The sequence below is a fragment of the Oncorhynchus mykiss genome, chromosome 16 (assembly GCF_057628025.1).
Source record: "Oncorhynchus mykiss isolate SJ-2025 chromosome 16, ASM5762802v1, whole genome shotgun sequence".
NCBI classification, from domain to species: domain Eukaryota; kingdom Metazoa; phylum Chordata; class Actinopteri; order Salmoniformes; family Salmonidae; genus Oncorhynchus; species Oncorhynchus mykiss.
The window spans coordinates 43780285-43806202 of NC_143037.1; the positions used below are offsets into that span (position 1 = coordinate 43780285).

General features: G+C 47.2%; 1 protein-coding gene across 2 annotated transcripts in view; it reads right to left on the reverse strand.

Moving 5' to 3' along the window:
• Positions 1 to 25918, reverse strand: part of LOC110491981 (low-density lipoprotein receptor-related protein 1) — a 137968-nt gene that overhangs the window by 43551 nt on the left and 68499 nt on the right. For both annotated transcript variants that reach the window (XM_036946892.2, XM_036946893.2), the window contains exons 8-26: positions 13614 to 13776; positions 12909 to 13131; positions 12631 to 12823; positions 12152 to 12301; positions 11672 to 11908; positions 11234 to 11414; positions 10763 to 10985; positions 10300 to 10489; positions 9953 to 10075; positions 9595 to 9735; positions 9056 to 9181; positions 8814 to 8930; positions 8460 to 8540; positions 7460 to 7627; positions 5705 to 5887; positions 4726 to 4923; positions 4327 to 4572; positions 3868 to 4065; positions 50 to 254 (exon numbers count right to left, since the gene is read on the reverse strand). In XM_036946892.2, the coding sequence (XP_036802787.2) occupies positions 50 to 254; positions 3868 to 4065; positions 4327 to 4572; positions 4726 to 4923; positions 5705 to 5887; positions 7460 to 7627; positions 8460 to 8540; positions 8814 to 8930; positions 9056 to 9181; positions 9595 to 9735; positions 9953 to 10075; positions 10300 to 10489; positions 10763 to 10985; positions 11234 to 11414; positions 11672 to 11908; positions 12152 to 12301; positions 12631 to 12823; positions 12909 to 13131; positions 13614 to 13776 (3346 nt within the window). The remainder of the gene's footprint in view (positions 1 to 49; positions 255 to 3867; positions 4066 to 4326; positions 4573 to 4725; positions 4924 to 5704; positions 5888 to 7459; positions 7628 to 8459; positions 8541 to 8813; positions 8931 to 9055; positions 9182 to 9594; positions 9736 to 9952; positions 10076 to 10299; positions 10490 to 10762; positions 10986 to 11233; positions 11415 to 11671; positions 11909 to 12151; positions 12302 to 12630; positions 12824 to 12908; positions 13132 to 13613; positions 13777 to 25918) is intronic.

The following is a 25918-nucleotide window of genomic DNA, read 5'->3' on the forward strand; positions in this document are numbered from 1 at the left end:
CTGTGGTATGGTATCAGTCACCGTGGTGGTTCAATGGTTTCATTCTCACCCGTCTCGGGGGTCCAGGGCGATGGCCCGGGGGTGCTCCACCTCTCCAGCCAGCAGAGTGGTCCTCATGGTTCCGTCCAGCTTGGCCACCTCGATCTGGTCCAGGTTACTCTCCACCCAGTAGATGTTCCCTGCTATCCAGTCCACAGCCAGACCCTCTGGAGTGGCCAGGCCATACTGGATCACCACCTCGAAGGTGGTCAGAGCTGGGAGGAGGACAGGGGTCGGGAGAGGAGAGGGATGGGAGATGGCTGGGTTAAGGCCTTGCATTTGGGAAACTCTAGATTTGTTTGACACTCCCATCACTGACCTCAACACACAGACAAAAAACATAGTAAGACGGAAATGGAAGAAAATAACCTGATCCGATAGGTCAAACTCCTCTCTTATAATGGACGTGACAGAAATGGGACACAGTGGACCAGGCCGTATGAAAATGTTTTTTTGCAAAACGGGGCAATATTTTCTGGCGTAACACAACATGTCTGTCTAGCTCATGGCAAAGGACAGCAGCTACAGACTAACTCTATCCAGCAGCGCTACCGGCTTCGCTGTAACAAACCGCTGACAAACTGAGCGGACTGTTTGGAATTCCTTCTCTGTGGAACCTGAATCAGGTCAGTGGCATGGCACTGCTTACCACTGCGGGATTTCGAGCAACAATTTGCTAACAATGGCAGAACGAAGGTGGTGACTTCTGGGAAACTTTTGAGAAAAAAAAACCCACCTGTGCGCGCGCACAGACACACACAGTTCCCGGAAAAACCTGGCAAAGCAACGCAGTAATGGTGGACAGCTGATGATTCTGTGGAGTCCTTCACATGGCCTTCCAACAGTCATTAGATTACAGCATGAGAGGGAGAGGGCCTCTCACAGCTTGGTTGTTGTTATACTGCTGGAACCACAGTTGGCTTTGCCTGAGGAGGGTGGGGAGGCTGTGTATGTGTGTGTGTGTGTAGGGAGGAAACTTGTTGTTGTTGTTGTTGTTGGCATGTTTGACCCTGTGGCGAAACCAGCGTAGCAATGTTTTTTTCCCATGGCAATAATGAAAACACGAAGCATCGCAAACTCTTTGGTCCTTTAAAAAAAAAAAAAACCTGCTGTTTGGGAAAATATTGTGCGCTATGACTTGGAAAACAAACGTGACTCCGGATGACAACATGATGTTTGTTTCCAACATTATGGCCGTTTTCCTAAAGAAGTTAAATCCGTTCATTTGTTCCCTTTGCCACGATACTATGGCGATCCTGCTTTTGTCCCGGGCCTACAACTAAACACGGAAAGATCTTAAATCAGCAGAAGCTGATTTATGGTGGAGGGAGGGTTGTTTTTAAGAGGGTTAGAGGCGTGGGAGGGGGCCTGGGAACAGGGACTAATGGAATACGCTGGTTCCTACGCTACACCACAGTATGTGTGTCTGTTGCTCTGCCCCAGGGTGGCTGCAGTCACGCAAAGGAGTGGTGAGACAAATTTGAAGAGACAAAGCCTTCCGTCGTTCTCTCTCTGTGTGTGTGTGTGTGTGTGTGTGTGTCTGGATTTCTTCTGTGGGATTCTGGAAACACACCCTTGATTGGCCAACAGACCTGGGGTTGGGGGGTGGGGTGGTAGGGGTCTGAGGTTGGGACATTGGGGGGAGAACACGGGCCAGCTGTGACCTGTCTGGGGGATTTATGCTGGGGACATTAATATACATCTTGACTAGATTTGACAGGCGAGGCTACCCTGAGACAACACTGTTGTACGTGGGAAGTACATTCAGAGAAAGTGCAAACTTTGGAACTCATTTCTGTTTGTCCTCAGACTAAAGAGGAAAAAACACAGTCCTTTCTAGTCAATTTCCAGACGCTTTCTAATTCAAAGCCATTTCTATGTTGGCTGACGCAAGACCAAGCAGACCTTCCGGCACATTAGTGATGGGTTTTCCAGAAAGACCTCCTGCCACCACCCTGGTCTCTGTGTGACAGCAGTCATCGTCACAGCATGTCTTTAAGATCCCATTCTTTTTTTTTGCTGTTGTCCCCTGATCCATTGATATTTGGATTTCAGTTTGTATTGACTGTCACGTCATGGGCTCTATTTTAACAAACCCAACCGTAAACCTCAGGCGGTAGTGCTTTAGGTTCTAAATGTTTTCACTATTACAATTCCATCGGCGCCCTTGCAGGCATTGGCGTGTAAGGGCTGGGTTTTGATGAGTAAACACGTCCTGGGTGTGTCGAGGCTTGGCCCGTTAGAATGTGCTCCACGGCAAAATATGTGGTTGCGTCAAGGTTGTGCATTTACACTATTTTATGTATTGCCTGGGAATCAACTCCAATTCCAATGTTAGTCCGTCATACTTTGTTAAACAGCTTACAGAAACAAACATGTCGACTATCCCATCTTTATTAAATAGGTTAACTTAGAACAACGTGGACTGCAAATGTTATTTTAGTAATTGCACGGCTTCAATAGCATTCACACGGACATAGAAGCTAGGCCTAATGTAAATATGGCTGAGCACGGACATAGAAGCTAGGCCTAATGTAAATATGGCTGAGCACGGACATGCCAAACACTGTCAATAAGCAAGATTAAAGACATTATTGATGAGGCCTTAAAAAGAGAACAAATAATTCTAATCAAATTCTTGTTTTAAAATAGGCTGTGTCACACCTATCATTTCTCCCTGTGGGTACATAGTATTCAATGAACGCAGATTATGGAGGGTTATACGCACATCCACATTTTTCTCAGGAGCTGGACAAAGATCCAACGTAAAGAGAAAGGGAGAACGTCCGCTCATCGTGATACTGCTCCCCAATAGGCCTATGTTTTCTGAACATAAATCGGGAAACTATTTTACAGATCAGATCGTATTCAAACGTCCACAGAGGTTCCAGCGCTCTACGGATGTTGTTGCCACAAAACTAGGAAGGTGAATCATTCTAACACAATTCAACGAAAAACAAGGAATCTTTATTTATTTTTAAAACAACAATAAATACATGTAAAATGTAAATGACACCATAAAATCCCCAGGGGAGAAAAATTGCCGTTGAACCAGCCTTCGATACAGTAGGCTTAAGGGAGGGCTTGGGTTTTGAACCTATGAAACAGAAAAACAAGCAATTCCTACAGCTGACGGATAACCTCTGAATACGAGGTTCACCGGCATTCACGAGGTTCTCGTCTCTCGCTTCATGACGGGCCATGGACACGTAGCCAACATCACGGAAGGGGGTCCTTCAGGCACTTCCAAAACAGGACCTGCACGGCTAAAATAAATGTGGGCCTGCCTACAATGCATACTGTAGTTAAAAAAAAAAGGGAATGTCGGCTCACTGTTTTACTCCTCTGAAAACGTGATATTTTAATAAAGCTTTGGCGATTTAGAGTTATTGCCAAGCGGTCTCAGGAGCCAATCCCTTTAATTGACAGTCTAGACTACTTTAACGAATACATTGGGCAGACAAGAGAAGGGCCTTAATTGAGGAGGGGAGGCTATGCTTGGTTTTTAATACAATAAAATGAAAGGTGGGGGGAAAAAAACATCCGTTTTTTTTAAGTTTCGAAATAGGAAGTATACAAGTAGAAAACGCACAATAGGCTACTCTTGTTCCATGTTCATATGGGCAGTGTGCGTCACGGCTGGGTAAGCAGAGTTTCCACTGTCAAAATTAATGTCATAACTAACTGGTAAATTGCCAAACCTGGCGTTTAGGGCTGGAAAATACCTGCGCGGCAGTTTCTACACGAAGCAATTGCTAACACCAGCTGGGGGAAAAAAGAGCCAAATGAGTGTAATAAGTTGACTAAACGGAGACGCTCCCCCCTCACCTCCGTTCTCGGACAGTTTCCCGCGGTAGATCTTGTCCTCCACCACGTCGGTCCAGTAGAGGGTGTTCTGGCTGAGGTGGAAGTCCAGAGCGATGGTGTTCCTCAGGTTAGGCACCAGCACGCTGAACTCTCCCTTGTGAAGGTCAATACGACGGATCTCATGGCGGTTGGAGAAGATGATGAACGGCTTGAAGGGGTCTGGGGGGGGGGGTAGAGAAATATGGGATATGGAAGGGATCATTTAGGGGCCCTGGAGATTGTCCTTGTTAGGTCACATGGTCTTCATCGTGGTCTCCGTTCTTATGGTAGATATACACAAAGTTCAATATTTACAAAACGCCATAACTCACACAAACAACCACGGTTTTCATCGGATGTCCAACAAGATTATATATCCATTTTCTACCTCTCTACTACCTTCTCCCCTCTCTCTAACCTTTCACCCTCTCCTCTGCTCACCAGTGCTCTTGCAGCTCTCCATATCGGTCTCCAGCTCCCAGCCCTCGTAGCAGGAACACTTGACGCTGCTCTTCTCTTGCTCACACTTCTGGCTGCACTTGAGGTGCTTGGCGCAGAGGTTCATGATGTGGCAGGTCTTGTTGTCGGCGCCCAGCTCCATGCCCAGGGGGCAGGAACACATGAAGCCCTCCCCAGGGATGATGGAGCAGTTGTGGCTGCAGCCGCCGTTGTCTATGGAGCACAGGTCTGTGGAGAGTGGCGAGTAGAGAGGAGAGGAGAAATCATAGAGATGTGTGGTTTGAGGCAATTCCTACCTTGACCAAGGTGGTGTAGCTATGGGTAGGGAGAGTGAGCGAGTGTGTGTGTGTGTTTGAAAGTGTGAGCCCGCGGTGCTCTTACCACAGAGTTTCTCGTCAGAGCCGTCGGGACAGTCGTCAGTGCCGTCACACAGCTTCTCGACGGGCAGACAGATCGAGTCGTTGGTGACACAGACGTGGTGGGACAGCTTACACACCAAAGCCTCGCAGTTGTCCTCGTCCGAGTTGTCCTCACAGTCACTGTCCCCGTCACACACCCAGGCCTTGCTGATACAACGAGCTGGGGACAGGTCAAAAGGGTACAGGTCAGAAGTCACACCGCACTGACAGAACAGGCTGAGGAGACAACCAGACAGAAGATCACACACACACACCGGGGTCTTAGGGACAACCGTGGAAACACCGTGGCAACGTGAAAAGGGGACAAGCTCAACTCTGAATAGAGAAACAAAGATTGTGATGGCGTGCTGAACTCTGGGGGGGAAAAAAACATGGTTGCCTTTCTTGTGACGGCTGCTGGGAAATCAATCATAAGAACGAGAGTAATTCTGGCCGTGTTAATCCAGACATCTTAATCCCCGGAGCACCAAGGGGTCACCGTGGGTAAAAGGCATCCTCGTTCCCAGAGAGCAGCTTGTTGTGATGTTCTGTCACAACAAGCCCCTTGGGATAACAAGCTCTCTTAAAGTGATACAGTCTGTTTGACAGTGTGTGTCCAAACCGCTCAGACACTGCTGCAATGACTTACTACATGGAGAATACTTGCTCTGAGACATGGATGTTACTATTATGGCGTCTAGAGGATGTAGGGCAAGAGGACACCAGGACTTCTCACTGACTAATCTGATGAGGTCAGAAAAAAAAAACCTGACACACGCACACACCACAGCCTGCCCTACCACAGACTTCCTGAACCCTCACTAACTGGTCTGATTAAGACCATTAACAAACAACAAAAAAGGCCACCGACTCAGTTAGCCAATAGCATTAGAGGAAGAGACAGGAAGAGAGAGCGGTTAGCCCATTTCTCTTGACGGCTGAAACGGCCAACGCAAACTCACCGGAGTTCCTGCAGCTGAACTTGACGGCTGGGTCACACATGTGCGTCACGCCCTCACAGTCGCTCTCGTCACTCAAGTCCATGCAGTCGGTGTCCCCGTCGCAGCGCCAGCGCATGGGGATGCACAGGCCGTCCATGCGACACTGGAACTCATCCACGTGGCAACCCCCGGGAGGACGCGTTGCTAGGGAGACACAGGAAGAGAGAGAGGGAGAGAGAGAGCGGCGTTAGCCGACAGCAGAGGGGGGTAGAGAGTATGGCGAGCGACAAGCGAAGAGAGACGGACAGCTCCATTCGATAGCGGAGACGGGGAAACCGGCGTAAAAACGCGTCCAATATCTCAACCCAGTTCGCCGTCGACAGGGTAGGTCTGCAGGGTCAGAATGGGTTCAGGCTCCAGGTGGGCCTCGGTCGTGAACAAACCATGACAAAGCAGTTCTGTTCTGTTCCCACGGCCATCGTCGCCTGATGTTAAGGGCGTCATTAAGGAAGTGGAATAATGACATCCCTTCATGGCAAGAGTTGGCATGGAGGAATCAGCAGTTGGCATAGGGGCATAAGGAACCGGCCCAGGACTTTCTAAGTGGAATACAATATGTGAGAGAGAGAGAGGGAGGGGAAGGCAACAGTATTGCTTTTCTTCTCAAACTAATGACTTCCAGAGGGTTTGGCGCGCACACACACACACACACACACACACACACACCTCTCCCCTGTCACTCCGGGGCAGGACAACTTCTAAGCAATTAACTCCTCTCTCAAAACCAAACTGAGAGCTGAAGAAAAAGCAGAGAGACAGAGAGAGAAAGAGAGTCTAGGGAGAGAAAGAGAGTCTAGGGAGAGAAAGAGAGACAGAGAGAGAAAGAGAGTCTAGGGAGAGAAAGAGAGTTTAGGGAGAGAAAGAGAGAGTCTAGGGAGAGAAAGAGAGTCTAGGGAGAGAAAGAGAGTCTAGGGAGAGAAAGAGAGTCTAGGGAGAGAAAGAGTCTAGGGAGAGAAAGAGAGTTTAGGGAGAGAGAGAGAGAGTCTAGGGCGAGAGAGAGATAGAGCTTCCAAAGCCCCTCTTTCGCTCTGCCTGGCCTCCTCTGATCTCTGCCAAAGCCACACAGCCATTACCAAGTCATTACCAAGCCCCTCAACGCCTCACCAGAGAGACTAGTCCCCCCCCCAACACCCCTTACTAAAACGTTGGCTAGAGTAATAGCAGCAGGCATTTCACCCGACCTCCCTCTTTTCCCCCATCATTTAAAGTGAAGGGCGATGTGACCAGCCGTCACTGAAACAACCACACAACATCAGCAAGCCTTACCGAAGGGCGGCATTGTTCATGTTTTGCAGCTCACCGCAGAGCATAACCACATCCCTGAGAGCCGGTCAACATTCGACACACTCCAAAACGACAACACGTACACAGCCCGAGATAGGACACAGGCATTTCGTGTGGCGATAAATATACCAGTGTACTAAAAAAAGAGGACAAATATGGGAACTGAGGACCAATATACTGTAGACTCTCCTTCGCGTGAAGAACAATAGAAGTTTGCGATGCAGACTGCTAGACTCACCATGTCCCTCTCCTGCCAGGTGCTCAATGAAGAAGGAAAGGAGATGCTCTATAACATGCGTTGGGGTGGTACTGTAGAATAACTATACTAGGAGTTGGAAGCCAGGGTCAGCCACAGTGCAGCGCCTCTGGGCCAGTTCAGGGGTCAAGTGGCTTGCTCAAGAGCACAGCGGCGGCACCGGCACCAGAACTCACCCTGGTTGGTACAGTTGGCGTGGGTCTCGTCGCTGTAGTCTCCACAGTCGTTGTCCCCGTCACAGGTCCAGTACTCCGGGATGCAGCGGCCGCTGTTACACTTGAACTGGACACTAGAGCAGGAGTGGCTGCAGCCTGCCTCGTCGCTGTTGTCCCCGCAGTCGTTGTCTGAACACAGAGAGAGAGAGAGAGGGAGGGAGGGAGGGAGAGGGGGAGACAGAGAGATACAGAGACAGCGAGAGAGAGAGACAGCGAGAGAGAGAGAGAGAGAGAGAGAGAGAGAGAGAGAGGGAGAGAGGGAGAGAGGGAGAGAGAGCGAGCGAAAGACACAGGCGGAAAGGGCAGGCGCGCGCACACACACACACACACACACACACACACACACACACACAGAGACGCACAGAGACACACAGGTAACATTTATTACTAACTTCCATGAATAAGCCATTATAAATGCTTGTAAATGCTTAACCCCTTAGAGTCGATTAACAAGTCAGGTTATGTCGTTATATCCTCCACATCAGCCGATGTCACACTTCCACATCTGCAGTGAAAGGTGGCAGAGCTGGAGCAGTGTCTGTCAGACCCCCAGACACCCCAAATATGAGTCTTCTCTCCAAAACGTCTGTCGCGTCCAAACGGCTTGACCTACAAAACTATTATGACCCCCCCCCCCCCCTCTATTGAAAAGGGGATGCTCTCACAAATGTCTCCCTTTTGCTCTATGGCTCGTCTGAAGTCGGTACCGTCGATGTGCCAACTTCTGTTTGTAGCGTCCAAAACGTTTGGGCTACAAACTAAAAGGTGACCCCACAAGTGTCACGGGACTTGTCTGAAGGTAACCGGTTGTAAAAGAAGTTAAGGAAGTATGATGGGAAGTTTCAGCTAAAACGATCCATAGGTTGACCATATTAAAACAATTCCATATGTCAGCCTAGACTTTTAAGAATGAATACCATTATACAGGTTGCAAATGCTTAAAAAGGAGATGTACGCTCACCGTTGTCACAGCGCCAGTTGACGTTGATGCAGCGGCCGTTGGCACAGGTGAACTGGGTGAGGGGGAAGCAGGTGGGGTAGGCTGGGGGAGAAGGAGAGGCGAGAGGAAACCAAAAATGACATCCTAGAAACACCATCACGTGCCACAAACAGACCTCTCTTGGCCCACTTCAAACTAAGCCGTGTGAGAGTCTAAAACCCCAAACCGTCCAACGAACCAAACTCTTGCTTGGCTAAAAAGCAGAAATACATCTGCCGACCAGCCTTCAGGTTTAGCGAGTTGAGTTTCAAACGTTACACTACTAGAAAAATCTAGAACGCTACAGAGGTGATGTGTTTTGACAGAAGTCCCCACCACAGGAGGCCGGCTCATCAGAACGGTCCCCACAGTCATCATCCAGGTCACATGTCCAGGAAGTGGGGATGCAGCGCCCACTGGCACACGCATACTGGTTGGGCGGGCATGTACGAGCTGGAGAGGGGTGGGGGATAACAGCATTACAGATGGGGAGGGCGTGTGTACGAGTCCACATGCATGATTGAATGCATGCGTTTGTGTATAGTAATATATATATATGGGTGTGTGTGTGTGTGTACCTGAGCAGGTAGTATTAGACTCATCCTCATAGGTGCCACAGTCGTTGTCCCCGTCACAGAGCCAGCGCAGCGGGATACAGCGGTTGTTCTGACACTTGAACCGGTCCGATGGACACGTGTGCTGGTCTGTGTGGGAGAGAGAAGAAACGTACGATTCGCGACAGTCGAATTTGAATGTGAGATCAATAGAATGAGAAGTGGGCCAACTTGGTTTCCAGCCAAACATAAGAACCATAGACAGAGGTAACCAGGTGTTACTAGTTGTCCACGAAGAGCGAGTTGGACGGAGAAACTACGGACCTATTTGGCACTCAATTGATGGTTAACACTGCATGGCTCAAGGAAGAGCAGGTATTAGAGCTTGGATTGGTAAAGTTCATCCTCTGTTGCTGCTAATGCACAGCACATGATTCTCAACTGTGTGTGTGTGTGTGTGTGTGTGTGTGTGTGTGTGTGTGTGCGTGTGTGTGTGTCTGTGACTTGTTGTTGTGTGTGTGATCGTTGCTCAGTAAACCCGGCGGCGGCGGGACACGACTCACGGCAGAGCTCGGGCGCCTCGTCGCTGTTGTCCAGACAATCGTTGTCCCCGTCACACTTCCATCGCTCCTGGATGCAGCGGTTGTTGTTACAGGAGAACTCCCCGAGCTGACACTGAGGAGGAGGGATGTAGGTGGGGTTGGCTGGGGGGGGAGGGGGGAGAGGGGACTGTTACAGATAACGTAGCAAAGCAACAGCTTTCCCAGTCTCTACAACAAACCCAGCTGAAGAAAGCAGGTCTGTGAAGCTTCGCTTCTCGACACACCAGCTTGAAACACGGACATGGCGTCCCAGTTCATCGTACAGAAATCCCGGACACTACTCTGACTGAGACCCTCCGGAGAGCGTCCCATTGCATACCTTTACAGGTGACATTGTCGTCGCCCAGTATCTGGTCGTCGGCACAGCCGCAGGACCTGCCGTCAGGGATAGCCAGACACAGACTGCTGCAGCCACCGTTTTTCACGCGACACAGGTTGGTCCCTATGGTAACAGACAGAAGACAGGCAGACGGGACCGTTAGCGTTGTTACCAAGCAAATTTGCCTATAGGACATTAAAGTAGTCATTAATTCATATCTAGACTAGCTAAATCACCGATATAGAATAAAATGTTATGATTTTGCGGCATAAAAAGTTTTGGCATGTGTTAAACGTGTTCCCCATAGACTGTGGTGTTTACCCACCAGGTGTCACCCGTAAAGTTACCTTGCTGCTGGTGAGCGTCGTACACACGGATCTCGAAGAGGGGGGGGCGTTCGTTGCGGAGCAGCGTGACGGTGCTGGTGGAGATATCGAGTTTGAAGATGCTGCCGCCGCGGTATTCGTTCCAGAACAGGTACTGCTTGTAGTGACACAGGCCGAAGGCGTGGTTTAATTCGTTTCCCTCGTACACCATCTGACCAATCAGAAAGAGAGAAGAGGATCATTACACGTGGGTCATGGTGAGGATGAAAACCATAGAACCATTTAAAAAAAATAAAAAATGTAAACCACACTTTATTTAGACAGTTTGGCAATCAGAGGGGGATACAAGCAGGTGTGAGAAACAGTGCGAAGGGTGGATGTGACGACTGAACCCTGCTCTCCAGTGGGGAGATTTCACACGTGCGACAACCAGATCGACGATCACCAGCATTCGGGTCGAGGCTTGCTGACCAGGCGAACTGACCTTGCGCTCGGTGGTGTTGAGGTAAACCATCTCGATGCGGTCGTAGTACGCGTCCACCCAGTACAGGATGCCCTGCGGGATGTCCAGACTCAGGCCGTTGGGCCACAGCACTGTCTTACTGGTCAGCAGGACCTGGTCGTGAGAGCCGTCCATCCACGCCTTCTTGATCTTCCCTCGGTTACTCTTCTTGGGGTCCTCCTCCCAGTCTGTCCAGTACATCCACCTACAACCATAACACGATGTTAAATCCATACTAAAAATGGCGAAAAATTCCAGCTAATTGCCCAAAATTCCGAGTGTTTCCGGAAATTATTGTTGGAAGATTCCCGGAAGCAGGAGCAAATAAGCAGGAAACCAGGAATCCTCCAACCTAGTTTTGGGGAAAGTGACCCAACATATTCTCATTCTGTGAGGTCTTTGTGTGAGATGTGTACAGGAGCAAAGGAGCATAAGGGGGGGGGGGGGTCTGACCCGTGCTGGGGGTCCACTACGATGGCGCGGGGGTGGGTCATCTTGCCCTCGATGAGGGTCTTGCGTGTCTGAGAGGCCTTCTCCAGCCTGGCCACACTGATGGTCTTCACGGGCCCGTCGTCGGTCCAGTACAGGTTACCTGCCATCCAGTCTACCGCTATCCCCTCCACGGTGTGGACGCCTGAGGGAAGGGACAGAGGGACAGAGGAAGGGACAGAGGGACAGAGGAAGGGAGAGAGATTGAGGGTGACTGTCCACTAGGGCTTTCGTGACCTCATGATATCATTTTTATCATGACACATTGGTCACGATTCAATATATATATTGCATCCCAAATCTACATGCATTGCGATTCAATTCTGCAGTAGGTTGGAGCTGAGTCCTGTTGCAATGCACGACATGTTAAAAACGAGGGTAGTCAAACAGACAGTCCTTTACCATCCTTCAGGATGGTGTCCCTCTCCGTGCCGTCAATCTTCTGCCGCCCGATGATGTAACTCACGGCGTCAGCGAAGTAGATGAACTCGCTCTCGGCGTGGAAGTCCAGCGCCCGGGGGTTCATCAGGTTCTCAATGGGGATCATGAACTCGTCGGGGACCTTGGCATTCATGTCCATGCCACGGATGATGCCAGGGCGGCCCTTACCGTACACCAGGAACAACTCGTGTTCAGGTTCTGCAAGGGGAACGTCGACAACGAGGGGATATCGCTGAACGGTTAGTTACAAGATCTGAGCAACGAAACAAGGTATTTTCTGCCCAGAGTACGTAACTGTAAAAAATGCTGCTCTAGAGACTTATTTTAACTCATATTCCTATAATATAAATGTGCAGGTCTGTGCTGTATGCTTGTGATTTTTTTGCGCTACTCTCTGTGTACGGAACGCAATTCAAAACGTGATGTATGTGAAGTACTCACTCTTGCAGGACTTCCCGTCGCTGCCCAGGCTGAATCCAGAGCGACAGCGGCAGGTCCGGGTCTTGTGGCTGTTCCCCAGCAGACAGATGTCGGAGCAGCCTCCTGGCTTCTTAAACTGGTCCGGGGCACACGCATGACTCTTCTCTCTCACTGGGCACCAGGGGACGGGAGAGCGGGGTCAGAGGTCAGTACTAGGCACCGGCATGGCAACAACTATGACGATCGATACAGACAGGTGACACTAGATAACCCTTCTGGACTCTTTCAACCAGGAAAACCCGGGATTGTTTTTTAAGTTACCGTAATTTTGCGACGCTAGCCCGTGTACCTACATGGAGGTCGGCGTCTCTGGCGGAACACGTGCGGGGGCTGGAACAAAAGCCCGACCGCACTACATACCACAATCCATGACAATGATTGCCCCGTACCCTCAGTGCCTATCTGGGTAAATAAAAAGGGGTTTGTGGGTGTGTACCTACCTGGGGGTTGACGTCTCTGATGGTACACGTGCAGGGCGGCGCCGCGGTCCACTCGGGTCACCACCGTGAAGTCAGAGGCATTGAAGCGGTTGACCCGGATCACGCTGGTCTTCGCGTGGTTCAGGTTGCCTTCGTCAGAGTTGGTGGCGTACAGGTAGTTCTCAAACACCGTCAGCCCGTACAGATGCTCAATCTGACAGAATGAACAACAGACGGAGTTGGTGGTTGTGTGTGTGTGTTTTAATGGATCATCTTCCTTGACTCATTCATGACCTCACCAGCAGGCCCTGTATGATGGTGTGTCTGTTCTGGCCCTCGTAGTCCACCACCTCTATGTAGTCCAGGTAGGCATCGGCCCAGTAGACCAGCCGGTTGACCAGGTCCAGGGTGATACCGTGGGGGAACACAATCTTACTTTCCACCAGCTTGGTCCGGTTCTGACCGTCCATGTCACAACGCTCCACCTTGGGGGTCTGACCGTAGTCTGTGAAGAACACCTTGCTGTAGGGAGAGAGGGTGAGGAGAGCAGGGGGAAGGGGGGGGGGGGTGAAGAAACCATGAGAAACCATGAGAGGAAAAGGAATGACTGTGCAGTCCAACAGACTGTACTTCCTTAAATATATATTTGACCTCAATCACGCTGCTCTACGCAGCTCATAAAAAAAGTGCCATCTGCGTTAATTGTGGTTAATATCGGAGACGCCTACATCCTTCACCAGGAGATGACTTCCAAAACTGAGAAGTGACACCTTGTAAAAAAAAAAAAAAAGGAAGAACACAGGATACACCAAACTTTTTAAGTGTCACCGTCAGCAGGATGAAGTGATCATACACATGTTGTGTGCGTGAGAGAGAAGAGGAAGTGTTTTCACTGACTAAGGGGCTCGGTCATCTGACCAGAAGGACCAGGGGGAAGTAAACAAAGGACCTTCTGAGGTCACTACTTCAGGGGTCTCTGGGGTTGTTAGTGGGGTAGTGCTCACCCCATGAGGGGGTCCAGGGCGATGCCTTTAGGGTTGTAGAGCTCCTGGTCCAGCAGGGTGACACACGTCTGGCCGTCAGCGTTGCACACAAAGATACGATCGTCCATGTTGTCCTCAAAGTAGAAGTTCCCGGTCAGCCAGTCAATAGCCATCTGACCCACATCTGAAGGGATAGAGAGAAGAGGATACGAGTGGGAGAGAGAGAGAGAGGACGAGTGTGAGGGGGACCGAGAGAGATTGCCGCATCAGAGTTGAACTCCAATCAGTGTCAGTGACTGCAAACGCAACCCATAAGCCCGTCTCACCCACTGAGAGAGAGAAAAGCATTAACCCTCTCCACCCCAACCCACAGCCTGCTTGGTGACCTGACATGGTCCCACCCTGCCTCACAACCCGGCCTCATTTACAGTTGAATTTATAAGTTTACATACACCTTAGCCAAATTTGACCTAGTAAGAAATCCCTGTGTTAGGTCAGTTAGGATCACCACTTTATTTTAAGAATGTGAAATGTCAGAATAATAGAATGATTCATTTCAGCTTTAATTTATTTTATCACATTCCCAGTGGGTCAGAAGTTTACATACACTCAATTAGTATTTGGCAGCTTTGAAATTGTTTAACTTGGGTCAAATGCGCCAGGTAGCCTTCTACAAGCTTCCCACAATAAGGTGGGTGAATTTTGCCCCATTCCTCCTGACAGAGCTGACGCAATGAATCAGGTTTGTCGAGGCCTCCTTGCTCGTACACGCACTTTTTCAGTTCTGCCCACAAATTTTCTATGGGAATGAGGTCAGGGCTTTGTGATGGCCACTCCAATACCTTGACTTTGTTGTCCTTAAGCCATTTTGCCACAACTTTGGAAGCATGCTTGGAGTCATTGTCCATTTGGAAGACCCATTTGCAACCAAGCTTTATCTTCCTGCCTGATGTCTTGAGATGTTGCTTCAATATATCCACATAATTCTCCTCCCTCATGATGCCATCTATTTTGTGAAGTGCACCAGTCCCTCCTACAGCAAAACACCCCCACAACATCATGCAGCCACCCCTGTGCTTCACGGTTGGGATGGTGTTCTTCGGCTTGCAAGCCTCCCCCTTTTTCCTCCAAACATAACGATGGTCATTATGGCCAAACACTTCTATTTTTATTTCATCAGACCAGAGGACATTTCTCCAAAAAGTACAATCTTTGTCCCCATGTGCAGTTGCAAACCATAGTCTGGCTTTTTTATGGTGGTTTTGGAGCAGTGGCTTCTTCCTTGCTGAGCGGTCTTTCAGGTTATGTCGATATAGGACTCATTTTACTGTGTATACAGATACTTTTGCACCAGTTCCCTCCAGCATCTTCACAAGGTCCTTTGCTGTTTTTCTGGGATTGATTTGCACTTTTCGCACCAAAGTACGTTCATCTCTAGGAGACAGAACGCGTCGCCTTCCTCAGCGGTATGACGGCTTTGTGGTCCCATGGTGTTTATACTTGCGTACTATTGTTTGTACAGATGAACGTGGTACCTTCAGGCATTTGGAAATTGCTCCCAAGGATGAACCAGACTTGTGGAGGTCTACAATTTTTTTTCTAGGGTTTCGACTGATTTATTTTCATTTTCCCATGGTGTCAAGCAAAGAAGCACTGAGTTTGAAGGTAGGCCTTGAAATACATCCACAGCTACACCTCCAATTGACTCAAATTACGTCAATTAGCCTATCAGAGACTTCTAAAGCCATGACATCATTTTCTGGAATTTTCCAAACTGTTTAAAGGCACAGTCAACTTAGTGTAGGTAAACTTCTGACCCACTGGAATTGTGATACAGTGAATTATAAGTGAAATAATCTGTCTGTAAACAATTGTTGGAAAAATGACTTGTGTCATGCACAAAGTAATGTCCTAACCCACTTGCCAAAACTATAGTTTGTTAACAAGAAATTTGTGGAGTGGTTGAAAAACGAGTTTTAAATTACTTCATCCTAAGTGTATGTAAACCTCCGACTTCAACTGTATATACGCTTTTCAAACTACTGAGCTGAGCCGTGTCCAACGTAGTTGCTGGAACCATGCTTGAAAGGACAATGATAAATCAGAGACAGCACTGTAAAGTACAGTTTGAGTCGGTATGGTCGTGTGGAAAGGGCAACACTTTCTTCCATGTGAAAGATCGACAACACACACACACACTCACCCTGTCTGACCCTGTCTGACTGACTGGGAACTTTAGACAAGCAGAAAGTGGAAAAAGATTGGGCTTTGAATGAAATGCTAAAATGGTGTTCTTTTTGGAGGCTGTGTATTGTTCCTCTCAGTATCTCCCAGCTGATTTCCCAGCAAGGGCTCTGACAATGAGAGTCTGTGTGAGAAGGCGGCTGGGGTGGTGGGGTGGGGAGGGTGGTCCCACAGAGACCCAGCTGTGGGAGGGAGGAGAGGAGGGAGGGGGGCTCATGTGGCCTTGTGTTTTAACAGCTGCCACCATGATTCCTCAAAGAGGGGAGAGAGATCTCCTGATACACTGCACTGTACTCCATCAACCAGCCCCCGTAAACTAAAACCATTGTTAACCCACAGAGCAACTTTGAAGTTGGGCCACACTGGCCCATCCCACCCTCCTGTAGTTAGCCTATCCCAGCTTGTGACTCCAGCAGTTATAGCCTATCCCAGTGGTGGAAAAAGTACCCAATGGTCATACTTAACTAAAAGTAAAGATACCTTAAGTATATTTACTGATTTAATCTATTAAGTATCAAAAGTAAAACTATAAATCATTTCAAATTACTTTATTAAGCAAAACAGACGGCACCATTTTCTTGTTATTTTAATGTACGGATAGCCAGGAGCATACTCCAACACTTAGACATCATTTACAAATGAAGCGTGCGTGTTTAGTGAGTCCGCCAGATCAGAGCCAGTAGATGACCAGGGATGTTCTCTTGATACGTGTGTGAATTGGACCATCGTACTGTTCTGCTGAGCATTCAAAATGTAACGAGTACTTTTGGGTGTCAGGGGAAAATGTATGCAGTAAAAAGGACATCATTTTCTTTAGGAATGAAGTAAAAGTAAAAGTAGTCCAACATATAAATAGTAAAGTACAGATACCCTTGGTAACATGATACTACCCTCGCCGGTCCACGTTTCCTAGACTCCCATTCACAAGCGGGCGATGGTAGTTTATTTTCGTCTTCTCGTTTGTGGTGAAAGCAAGGTCTTTCCCTTGCTGCGTCTTTCTTCCCAACGCAGTTAAGCCAAAAACCAAGCCCAGTTATTCAGAGGTGCGCTCTACTACGCTCCCTTTGGCTAGCTAGCGTTGTCTCACTCGCAGGAGACCAGGGCAGAGACAGTGGCCTTTCCAAGGTAAGGACGGAAAGTGTCATTTAGGCCTATTATTATCATCATGTTTGGTAACAATTGCCCATGTGTTTATTTTCAGAGTTTCAATGAGTTGTAAAAATGTCTCAGAATTCACCTGAATTCCCTCAATTGAAGGTCAACTAAGTTAGCCTAGGTTACTTAACGTTACCAGCTCGGTATTTGAAGGTGTTGTATTATCATTAGTAGTCTATTTATCAAGTAAAAGCATATGCTTATTATTCATGATTTCGCAAATATTTATTAGCTAATCATTCAGTCAGCCTTTGTTGTTAAATCAGTGGCTGAAATGTCGCAGTACGTGATATTCACTTCCGGACTTGGTAGGCTCGGAGAGCGCTCAAAGCGTTGTAGAACGCCTCTCTGAATAAAAGGGGCGTGGTTTTGGCTGAACCGCGTTGGGAAAAAGAAAGACCCTCCCTTGCTAGTAGTAGCCAGCTGGCTAAAAATCTTGAAAGCTAGCTAGCCTTTTTAACTTCCCACATCTCCATGTGAAATAATCAGACTTAAAAATTAAATAATATGCCCTGGCAAATATTCTTATACTTGCAAGTGTAACCTACAACATTATCACAGTTTGATATGCCGCTTTAGCGTGTTCACTCAAAAATAGAACGTCATGTTTCGGTCATGAAGAAACGACGCATGGTTTCAGTATTTTCCACCATTTCAAAACAGCCTGGAATCACTAGTTATTAGTTCTAAACTAAATACATATTTGATTCTAATAAAGCTACAATGTTGCTTGGTTTATTGTTTGAACAAGTCGCTGAGATTATATTCGGTTAGCAATGCCAGTCACTACGCATCGTAGCCTATAGATCAGATCAAGGAACACTGCCTGCCCCCCCCCCCCCCCCCCCAGATCATCAAGGACAACAACCACATGTTCATCAAAACAAAGCTGGGACCGAGAGACTTTAAAACAGCTTCTATCTCAAGGCCATCAGACTGTTAAATAGCCATCACTTGCCAGCCTCCACCCAGTACCCTGCCCTGAACATAGTCACTGTCACTAGCCGACTACCACCCGGTTACTCTACCATGCACCTTAGAGGCTGCGACCCTATACACATAGACATGGAACACTGGTCACTTTAATAAAACTTTTTTTTTTAAATACCTTATTTACATAAGTATTCAGACCAGTTGCTATGAGACTTGAAATTGAGCTCAGGTGGATCCTGTTTCCATTGATCATCTTTGAGATGTTTCTACAACTTGATTGGAGGCCACATGTGGTAAATTCAATTGATTGGACATGATTTGGAAAGGCACACACCTGTCTATATAAGGTCCCACAGTTGACAGTGCACGTCAGAGCAAAAACCAAGCCATGAGGTTGACGGAATTGTCCGTAGATCTTCAAGACAGGACTGTGTTGGGGCACAGATCTGGGTAAGGGTACCAATACATTTCTGCAGTATTTAAGGTCCCCAAGAACAGTGGCCTCCATCATCCTTAAAAGGGAACTGGCCGCCCGGCCAAACTGAACAATCAGGCGAGAAGGGCCTTGGTCAGGGAGGTGACCAAAGACCCAATGATCACTCTGATAGAACTCCAGAGTTCCTCTGTGGAGATGGGAGAACCTTCCAGAAGGACAACCATCTCTGTGGCACTCCACCAATCAGGCCTTTATGGTAGAGTTGCCAGACGGAAGCCACTCCTCAGTAAAAGGCACATGACAGCCCACTTTGCCAAAAGGCACCTAAAGATTCTCAGAATATGAGAAACAAGATTCTCTGGTCCAATGAAACCAAGATTGGCCTGAATGCCAAGCGTCACATCTGGAGGAAACTGGCATCATCCCTACGGTGAAGCATGGTGGTGGCAGCATCATGCTGTGGGGATGTTTTTCAGCGGCAAAGAAGAAGAGAGCAAAGTACAGAGAGATCCTTGATGAAAACCTGCTCCAGAGCGCTCAGGATGTCAGACTGGGACAGGACAACAACCCTAAGCACACAGCCAAGACAATGCAGGAGTGGCTTTGGGACAAGTCTCTGAATGTCCTTGAGTGGCCCGACCAGAGCCCGGACCTGAACCCAATCGAACATCTCTGGAGAGACCTGAAAATACAAATGGGAGAAACTCTCCAAATACAGGTGTGCCAAGCTTGGAGCATCACACCCAAGAAGACAAGGCTATAGTCGCTGCCAAAGGTTCTTCAACAAAGTACCGAGTAATGTGTATGAATACTTATGTGATATGAGTTGTTTTTAAATTCCTAACATTTCTTTTGCTTTGTCATTATGGGGTATTGTGAGTAGATTGATGAGGTGAAAAACTATTTAATACATTTTAGAATAAGGCTGTAACCTAACAAAATGTGGAAAAAGTCCAGGAGTCTGAATACTTTCCAAAGGCTGTATATATTTTTTTATTCTATTCTTGTACTTTTAGATGTGTGTATTGTTAGATACTACTGCTACCCTCGCAATGACATCTGCTAAATATGTGTACGTGATCAATACAATTTGATTTGCTTTATTTCAAACACTACTAAAGTATTGGTGCAATTCCAAGAAGGAAATCAATTATTTACAATCAGCCGCCATGGTTCTGGCATATTTCTCCATCTCAGCTTTCCAAATGGCACCCTATTCCCTATAAAGTACACTACATTTGACCAGAACCTTATGGGCCCCAAGCAAATGTATTGCACTAAATAAGTAATAGAGTGCAATTTGGGACCCACACCATCTCATGTTCAAAGGGAGGTAACTGCAAATACATAGACTCATAAAAACAAGCCCGGGAGGACAGAGATTGAATGAATATAGATGAGCAAAACTAGTTTCCCAAACACAAACACACGCGTGCAAGGGACGTGTGTAGCAAAAAAAGCCTCGAGAGGAAATTGGCTGACGATTCAATTTCACTCTTTTCAAAAACAGCACTAGGAGGACGACACTAATTGACCTTTGAAGAAACGAAACAATCCAACAGCAGCACCAAAAGGTATTGGGTTGTTTGGGTGGATGTAATGAACATGAATTTGCACTTTTCTGCATTAGGAAGTGTATTGTTGTGGAACAGGTGGGACGCACAGACCCCCCAGCCCCCCTCTCGAGACAGCAGAGCGAGGCAGAGCGCGAGAGAGACAGGAGAGAGAGAGAGAGAGAGAGAGAGAGAAAGACAGCAGAGAGAGAGAGAGAGAGAGAAAAAGAGAGAGAGAGAGAGAGAGAGAGAGACAGCAGAGAGAGAGAGACAGCAGATAGAGAGAGACAGCAAGACAGTGAGAAAGAAGAGCAGCGAGAGAGAGAGAGCAGAGGGATGGTTGGAGAGTTGAGGGTTGGGCAACAACATCATGGAAAAGTACTCTTTTTGTTACAGTGATTCTCTTACATGACCTTTCTGTTTCTGGGAAATGGAAAGTTATCTTTCATGGGTAACCTAACCACCCAGGCACTTCCTGCCCTCAACGCACCACCTCACACTGGTGTGACTGTATGGCAAACACTCATTCACACAGTAACAACAGTTACATTATCTCAACTGACAGGTGCGGTTGAAGCCAGATGGAGATCTCGCAGACAGAGCACGTGAGCGATTCCTCTACGTGAGCGCTTCCTGACAACCGCTGCCATCATGCCTGCTAATAAGTCACTAAAATCAGTCTGTTAATAACGTAGGCTGCACAGTAAAGAGATACGAGGTTGTATGTGGGTGTTAGATGGCATGTGTGGTGGCTTCTTCTCAATTTTCTCTTTGATGTCTTGTGTCCTCTCCTCACCTCTTTCTCAAAAAGTACTTAAAATCCTACGCACTCTTTCCAAGTGTCAACAGTAACTCTGAGTATCTGCATTTTGTAAATGGGCAATTCCACGGTAACGGAATTACAGTCTGGCGCAGCGGTCTAAGGTACTACATCGCAGTGTTCAGGAGACACAGCCATGTGTCATTACCGGCCGTGATCCCGGAGTCCCATAGGGCGGCGCACAATTGGCCCAGCATGGTTTGGGTTAAGGGAGGGTTTGTCCGGGGGGGCTTTACTTGGCTCATTGCGCTCTAGCGACCCCTTGTGGCGGGCCGGGCATCTGCAGGCCGACTTCGGTCGTCATTTGAACGGTGTTTCCTCCGACACATTGGTGCAGCTGGCCTCCGGGTTAAGCAGGCGGATGTTAAGAAGCGCGGTTAGGCGGGTCATGTTTCGAAGGAGGCATGACTCGACTTTTGCCTCTCCCGAGCCCGTTGGGCAGTTGCAGCAATGAGACAAGGTCATAAATCACAAAATTGGGGCGATTTAAAAAAATATATAATAACTCAAAGATGTCTGCAGAAAGAAGGGTGTGTCAGCTACGACACCTAAAATAATGATTTTGGTTATTGAACTACAGGAGGTGAAGTTGATTTGGTAACAGAATTACGGTAACAGAATGACATCATGGGTCCCTGATCTGTACTGTATAGAAATGCATAATTATGGATATGAATGTCATTCTCTTCTAGGCGATGTATCCTGTATAGGTACACAAAATGTAGGAATATGCAATAGCCTTCATTTGCATATTTGGGTATTATTCTACACACGGGCTATTATTGTATGAAGCTCTACTGTTCCTTACTATACAGTATTTTTTCTACTGTACTATTCTGTCCAAACTTGTGAAACAGACACCTATGATTGGTTCAGATTGGGTCCGGCCAGGGCGGACTGACCAAATTTCAACGTCCATAGAAGTCCAGTGCTCAGATGCTTGTTACAGTAAATGGAAAGAGGGGAGGTGGTAGGTGTCATGTTAGGTGACAGTAAGAGCTGGAAGAGGTGACATTAACAAGAGAGAGAGAGCAAGCCGCAGAGAGAGAAAGAGAGAGCCGCAGAGAGAGAGAGCCACAGAGAGAGAGAGAGAGAGAGAGAGAGAGCAGCAGAGAGCGAGAGAGCGAGAGCAGCAGAGAGCGAGAGCAGCAGAGCGAGAGAGAGAGAGAACACCAGAGAGAGAGAGAGAGAACACCAGAGAGAGAGCGAGAGAGAACACCAGAGAGAGAGAGAGAGAGAACACCAGAGAGAGAGAGAGAGAGAGAGCACCAGAGAGAGAGAGAGAACACCAGAGAGAGAGAGAGAGAGAGCACCAGAGAGAGAGAGAGAGAGAACACCAGAGAGAGAGAGAGAGAGAGAACACCAGAGAGAGAGAGAGAGAGAGAGAACACCAGAGAGAGAGAGAGAGAGCACCATAGAGAGAGAGAGAGAACACCAGAGAGAGAGCGAGAGAGAACACCAGAGAGAGAGAGAGAGAACACCAGAGAGAGAGCGAGAGAGAGAGAGCACCAGAGAGAGAGCGAGAGAGAACACCAGAGAGAGAGAGAGAGAGAGCACCAGAGAGAGAGAGAGAGAGCACCAGAGAGAGAGCGAGAGAGAACACCAGAGAGAGAGAGAGAGAGAGAGCACCAGAGAGAGAGAGAGAGCACCAGAGAGAGAGAGAGAGAGAGAACACCAGAGAGAGAGAGAGAGAACACCAGAGAGAGAGCGAGAGAGAACACCAGAGAGAGAGAGAGAGAGAGAGAGAACACCAGAGAGAGAGAGAGAGAGAGAGAACACCAGAGAGAGAGAGAGAGAGAGAGAGAGAGAGAGAGAGAACACCAGAGAGAGAGAGAGAGAGAGAATGAGAGAGCGAGAGAGAATGAGAGAGAGAGAGAATGAGAGAGAGAGAGAGAATGAGAGAGAGAGAGAGAATGAGAGAGAGAGAGAGAATGAGAGAGAGCATGAGAGAGAGAGAGAGAGAGAACACCAGAGAGAGAGAGAGAGCACCAGAGAGAGAGAGAGAGAGAGAACACCAGAGAGAGAGCACCAGAGAGAGAGAGAGAGAACACCAGAGAGAGAGAGAGAGCACCAGAGAGAGAGCGAGAGAGAACACCAGAGAGAGAGAGAGAGAGAGAGAGCACCAGAGAGAGAGAGAGAGCACCAGAGAGAGAGAGAGAGAGAACACCAGAGAGAGAGAGAGAGAACACCAGAGAGAGAGCGAGAGAGAACACCAGAGAGAGAGAGAGAGAGAACACCAGAGAGAGAGAGAGAGAGAGAGAACACCAGAGAGAGAGAGAGAGAGAGAGAGAGAGAGAGAGAACACCAGAGAGAGAGAGAGAGAGAGAGAGAGAGAGAGAGAGAGAGCACCAGAGAGAGAGAGAGAGAGAACACCAGAGAGAGAGAGAGAACACCAGAGAGAGAGAGAGAGAGAGAACACCAGAGAGAGAGAGCACCAGAGAGAGAGAACACCAGAGAGAGAGAGAGAGAACACCAGAGAGAGAGAGAGAGAGAGAGAACACCAGAGAGAGAGAACACCAGAGAGAGAGAGAGAGAGAGAACACCAGAGAGAGAGAACACCAGAGAGAGAGAACACCAGAGAGAGAGAGCACCAGAGAGAGAGAGAGAGAGACATGTAGATGGACCAATCTCCAGCCCCAGGACTCACACTATTTGACACAGAGGTGAAATACCTGCTATATGCTGATGACTTGGTACTTCTATCACCAACCAAAGAAGGTCTTCAACAAAACATTAATATTCTGGAGCAATATTGCCATAATTGGGCCCTGGCAGTAAATTTCCAAAAAACTAAAATCATGATTTTCCAAAAAAAAACCAGATGTCAGAAACAAAAATGTAAATTCACCCTGAACAACACCTTAATTGAACACACAAAAAATTACACCTACCTTGGTCTGACCATATCTGCATCGGGAAACTTTAATATGGCAGTGAAGGCACTCAAAGAAAAAGCCCGCAGAGCAATGTATGCAATAAAAATGAAATTATTCAAAATCAACATCCCAATTAGAATTTGGACTAAAATATTTGACAGTGTAATCCTACCAATAGCACTTTATGGAAGTGAGGTTTGGGGGCCACTCAATAAACTGGATTTTAAAATGTGGGACAAACATCCAATTGAAACCCTACATGCAGAATTCTGTCGGAAAATTCTACAAGTCCAGAGAAATACACCAACTAATGCATGTAGGGCAGAATTGGGCCGTTTTCCAGTAATAATGAAAATACAGAAAAGATCATTAAAATTTTGGCTACATCTAAATTCAAGTCCAAATTCGAGTCTGCAATTTAAAGCACTTCAAGCCCAAGAGCTGAGCCCAGAAACGAGCCCTCTCAGTCAGCTGGTGTTGGACCTCACCAATCAAGCTGACACCAGCACTGCTTCAAAAGAAAGAATTCCAATAAACAAAATCATGAACCAATCAAAGGAATCATACTTACAATACTGGAAAAACGAAACAAAATCCCAAAGCCGACTAAATTGCTATCTGACCCTAAACAGAGAATATGAATTGGCTGATTATCTCTACTCTGTCAGAGATACGAAGCAGAGACAGATCCTTACCAAGTACAGGCTGAGTGACCACCGATTGGCAATAGAAACCGGCAGACATAAAAAGACATGGCTACCCAAAGAGGAGCGTGTATGTGGTCACTGCATGACAGGGGAGGTAGAGACAGAGATGCACTTTCTCCTTTACTGTGATAAATATTCCTCACAAAGAGATTTATTATTCACAGAAATGACTACATATATTCCACATTTTTACAAATTGAACCCAGAGGAAAAACTAAGAATACTCATGGGCGAAGGAGCAATGGCTCCTCTTGCAGCCAAATATGTATTTTCCTGCCATAGCCTGAGGGACACTGAATAATAACATCTGAATAGTAAACAGTAACTTACTTATTATTACTATTATTGTTATTACTATAATTATTAATGTTTACTGTAGACTATTACCATTTTATTGTATTTATTTTTGTATTATTATTTACTACAATTTTATATTATTATTTGCTATCATTTACAATTTTGTTACAATGTATATTGTATACATTGTTGCTTTGGCAATATTGACACAATGTTTTTCATGCCAATAAAGCAGCTTGAATTTGAATTTGAATTTGAGAGAGAGAACACCAGAGAGAGAGAGACAATTTGAACGTTGACAATTTGATTGTCATTTTTATATTGTAAATATCCAAAATAAGCTTTGACAATATGTACATTGTTACGTCATGCCAATAAAGCAAATTGAATTTTGAGAGAGAGAGAGAGAGAGAGAGAGAGAGAGAGAGAGAGAAACAGAGAGAGAAACAGAGAGAGAAACAGAGAGAGAGGGAGAGAGCGAGCGAGAGAGAGTACGAGAGCAGCAGAGCGAGAGAGAGAGCGAGCAGAGAGAGAGCAGAGAGAGAGAGAACTTAAAAAATAACTTGTACTGACAGGAAAAGATGTGTTCCTTTGTGCAATATATATCCCCCCCCCCTCAAAATCCCCATATTACTCAGAGGAGATTTTCCCCACCCTTGAGGAAGAGACGTGCCATTTCCAGGCCCAGGGAAATGTGCTCATCTGTGGGGACACAAATGTGTGCACAGGAACACTACCTGATCTAACAAACACACGAGGGGAGAGCTTTATTACAGGCCATAGTGTTTCTAACTGTCTTCATCTCCCCATAGAAACAACAGTGACAGCACCGTCAACAACAACGAAAGGGATCTGTTGCAGCTCTGTAGAAGCCTGGGTCTGTAATTTGTCAACAGTAGGTTACGGGGTGAGACTCTTTGGGGAGATTCACCTACTGCTCACCTCTTGGCCACAGTACAGTAGACTATATGATCACAGACAATGACCCTTTCTCTCTCAGCTCATTCACTGTCAAGCCACTAACACCTCTGTCTGATCACAGCCAAATTACGTTGTTCCTCAAAAGAACAGACATGGAAACAACCACACATTCACAGCCCAGTAAGCTGTACAACATCAGACATTCATACAGATGGGCTCAAAACAGCACAGAAGAATACCAGTAAGCAACCTGTAACCAAAATATCCAGACACTCTTCGATAACTTTCTGGATACCACATTCACTCACAGTAAAGAAGGCATCAATCTAGCAGTAAAAAATATAAACTCTCTCTCTCTCTATATATATATATATATATACACAC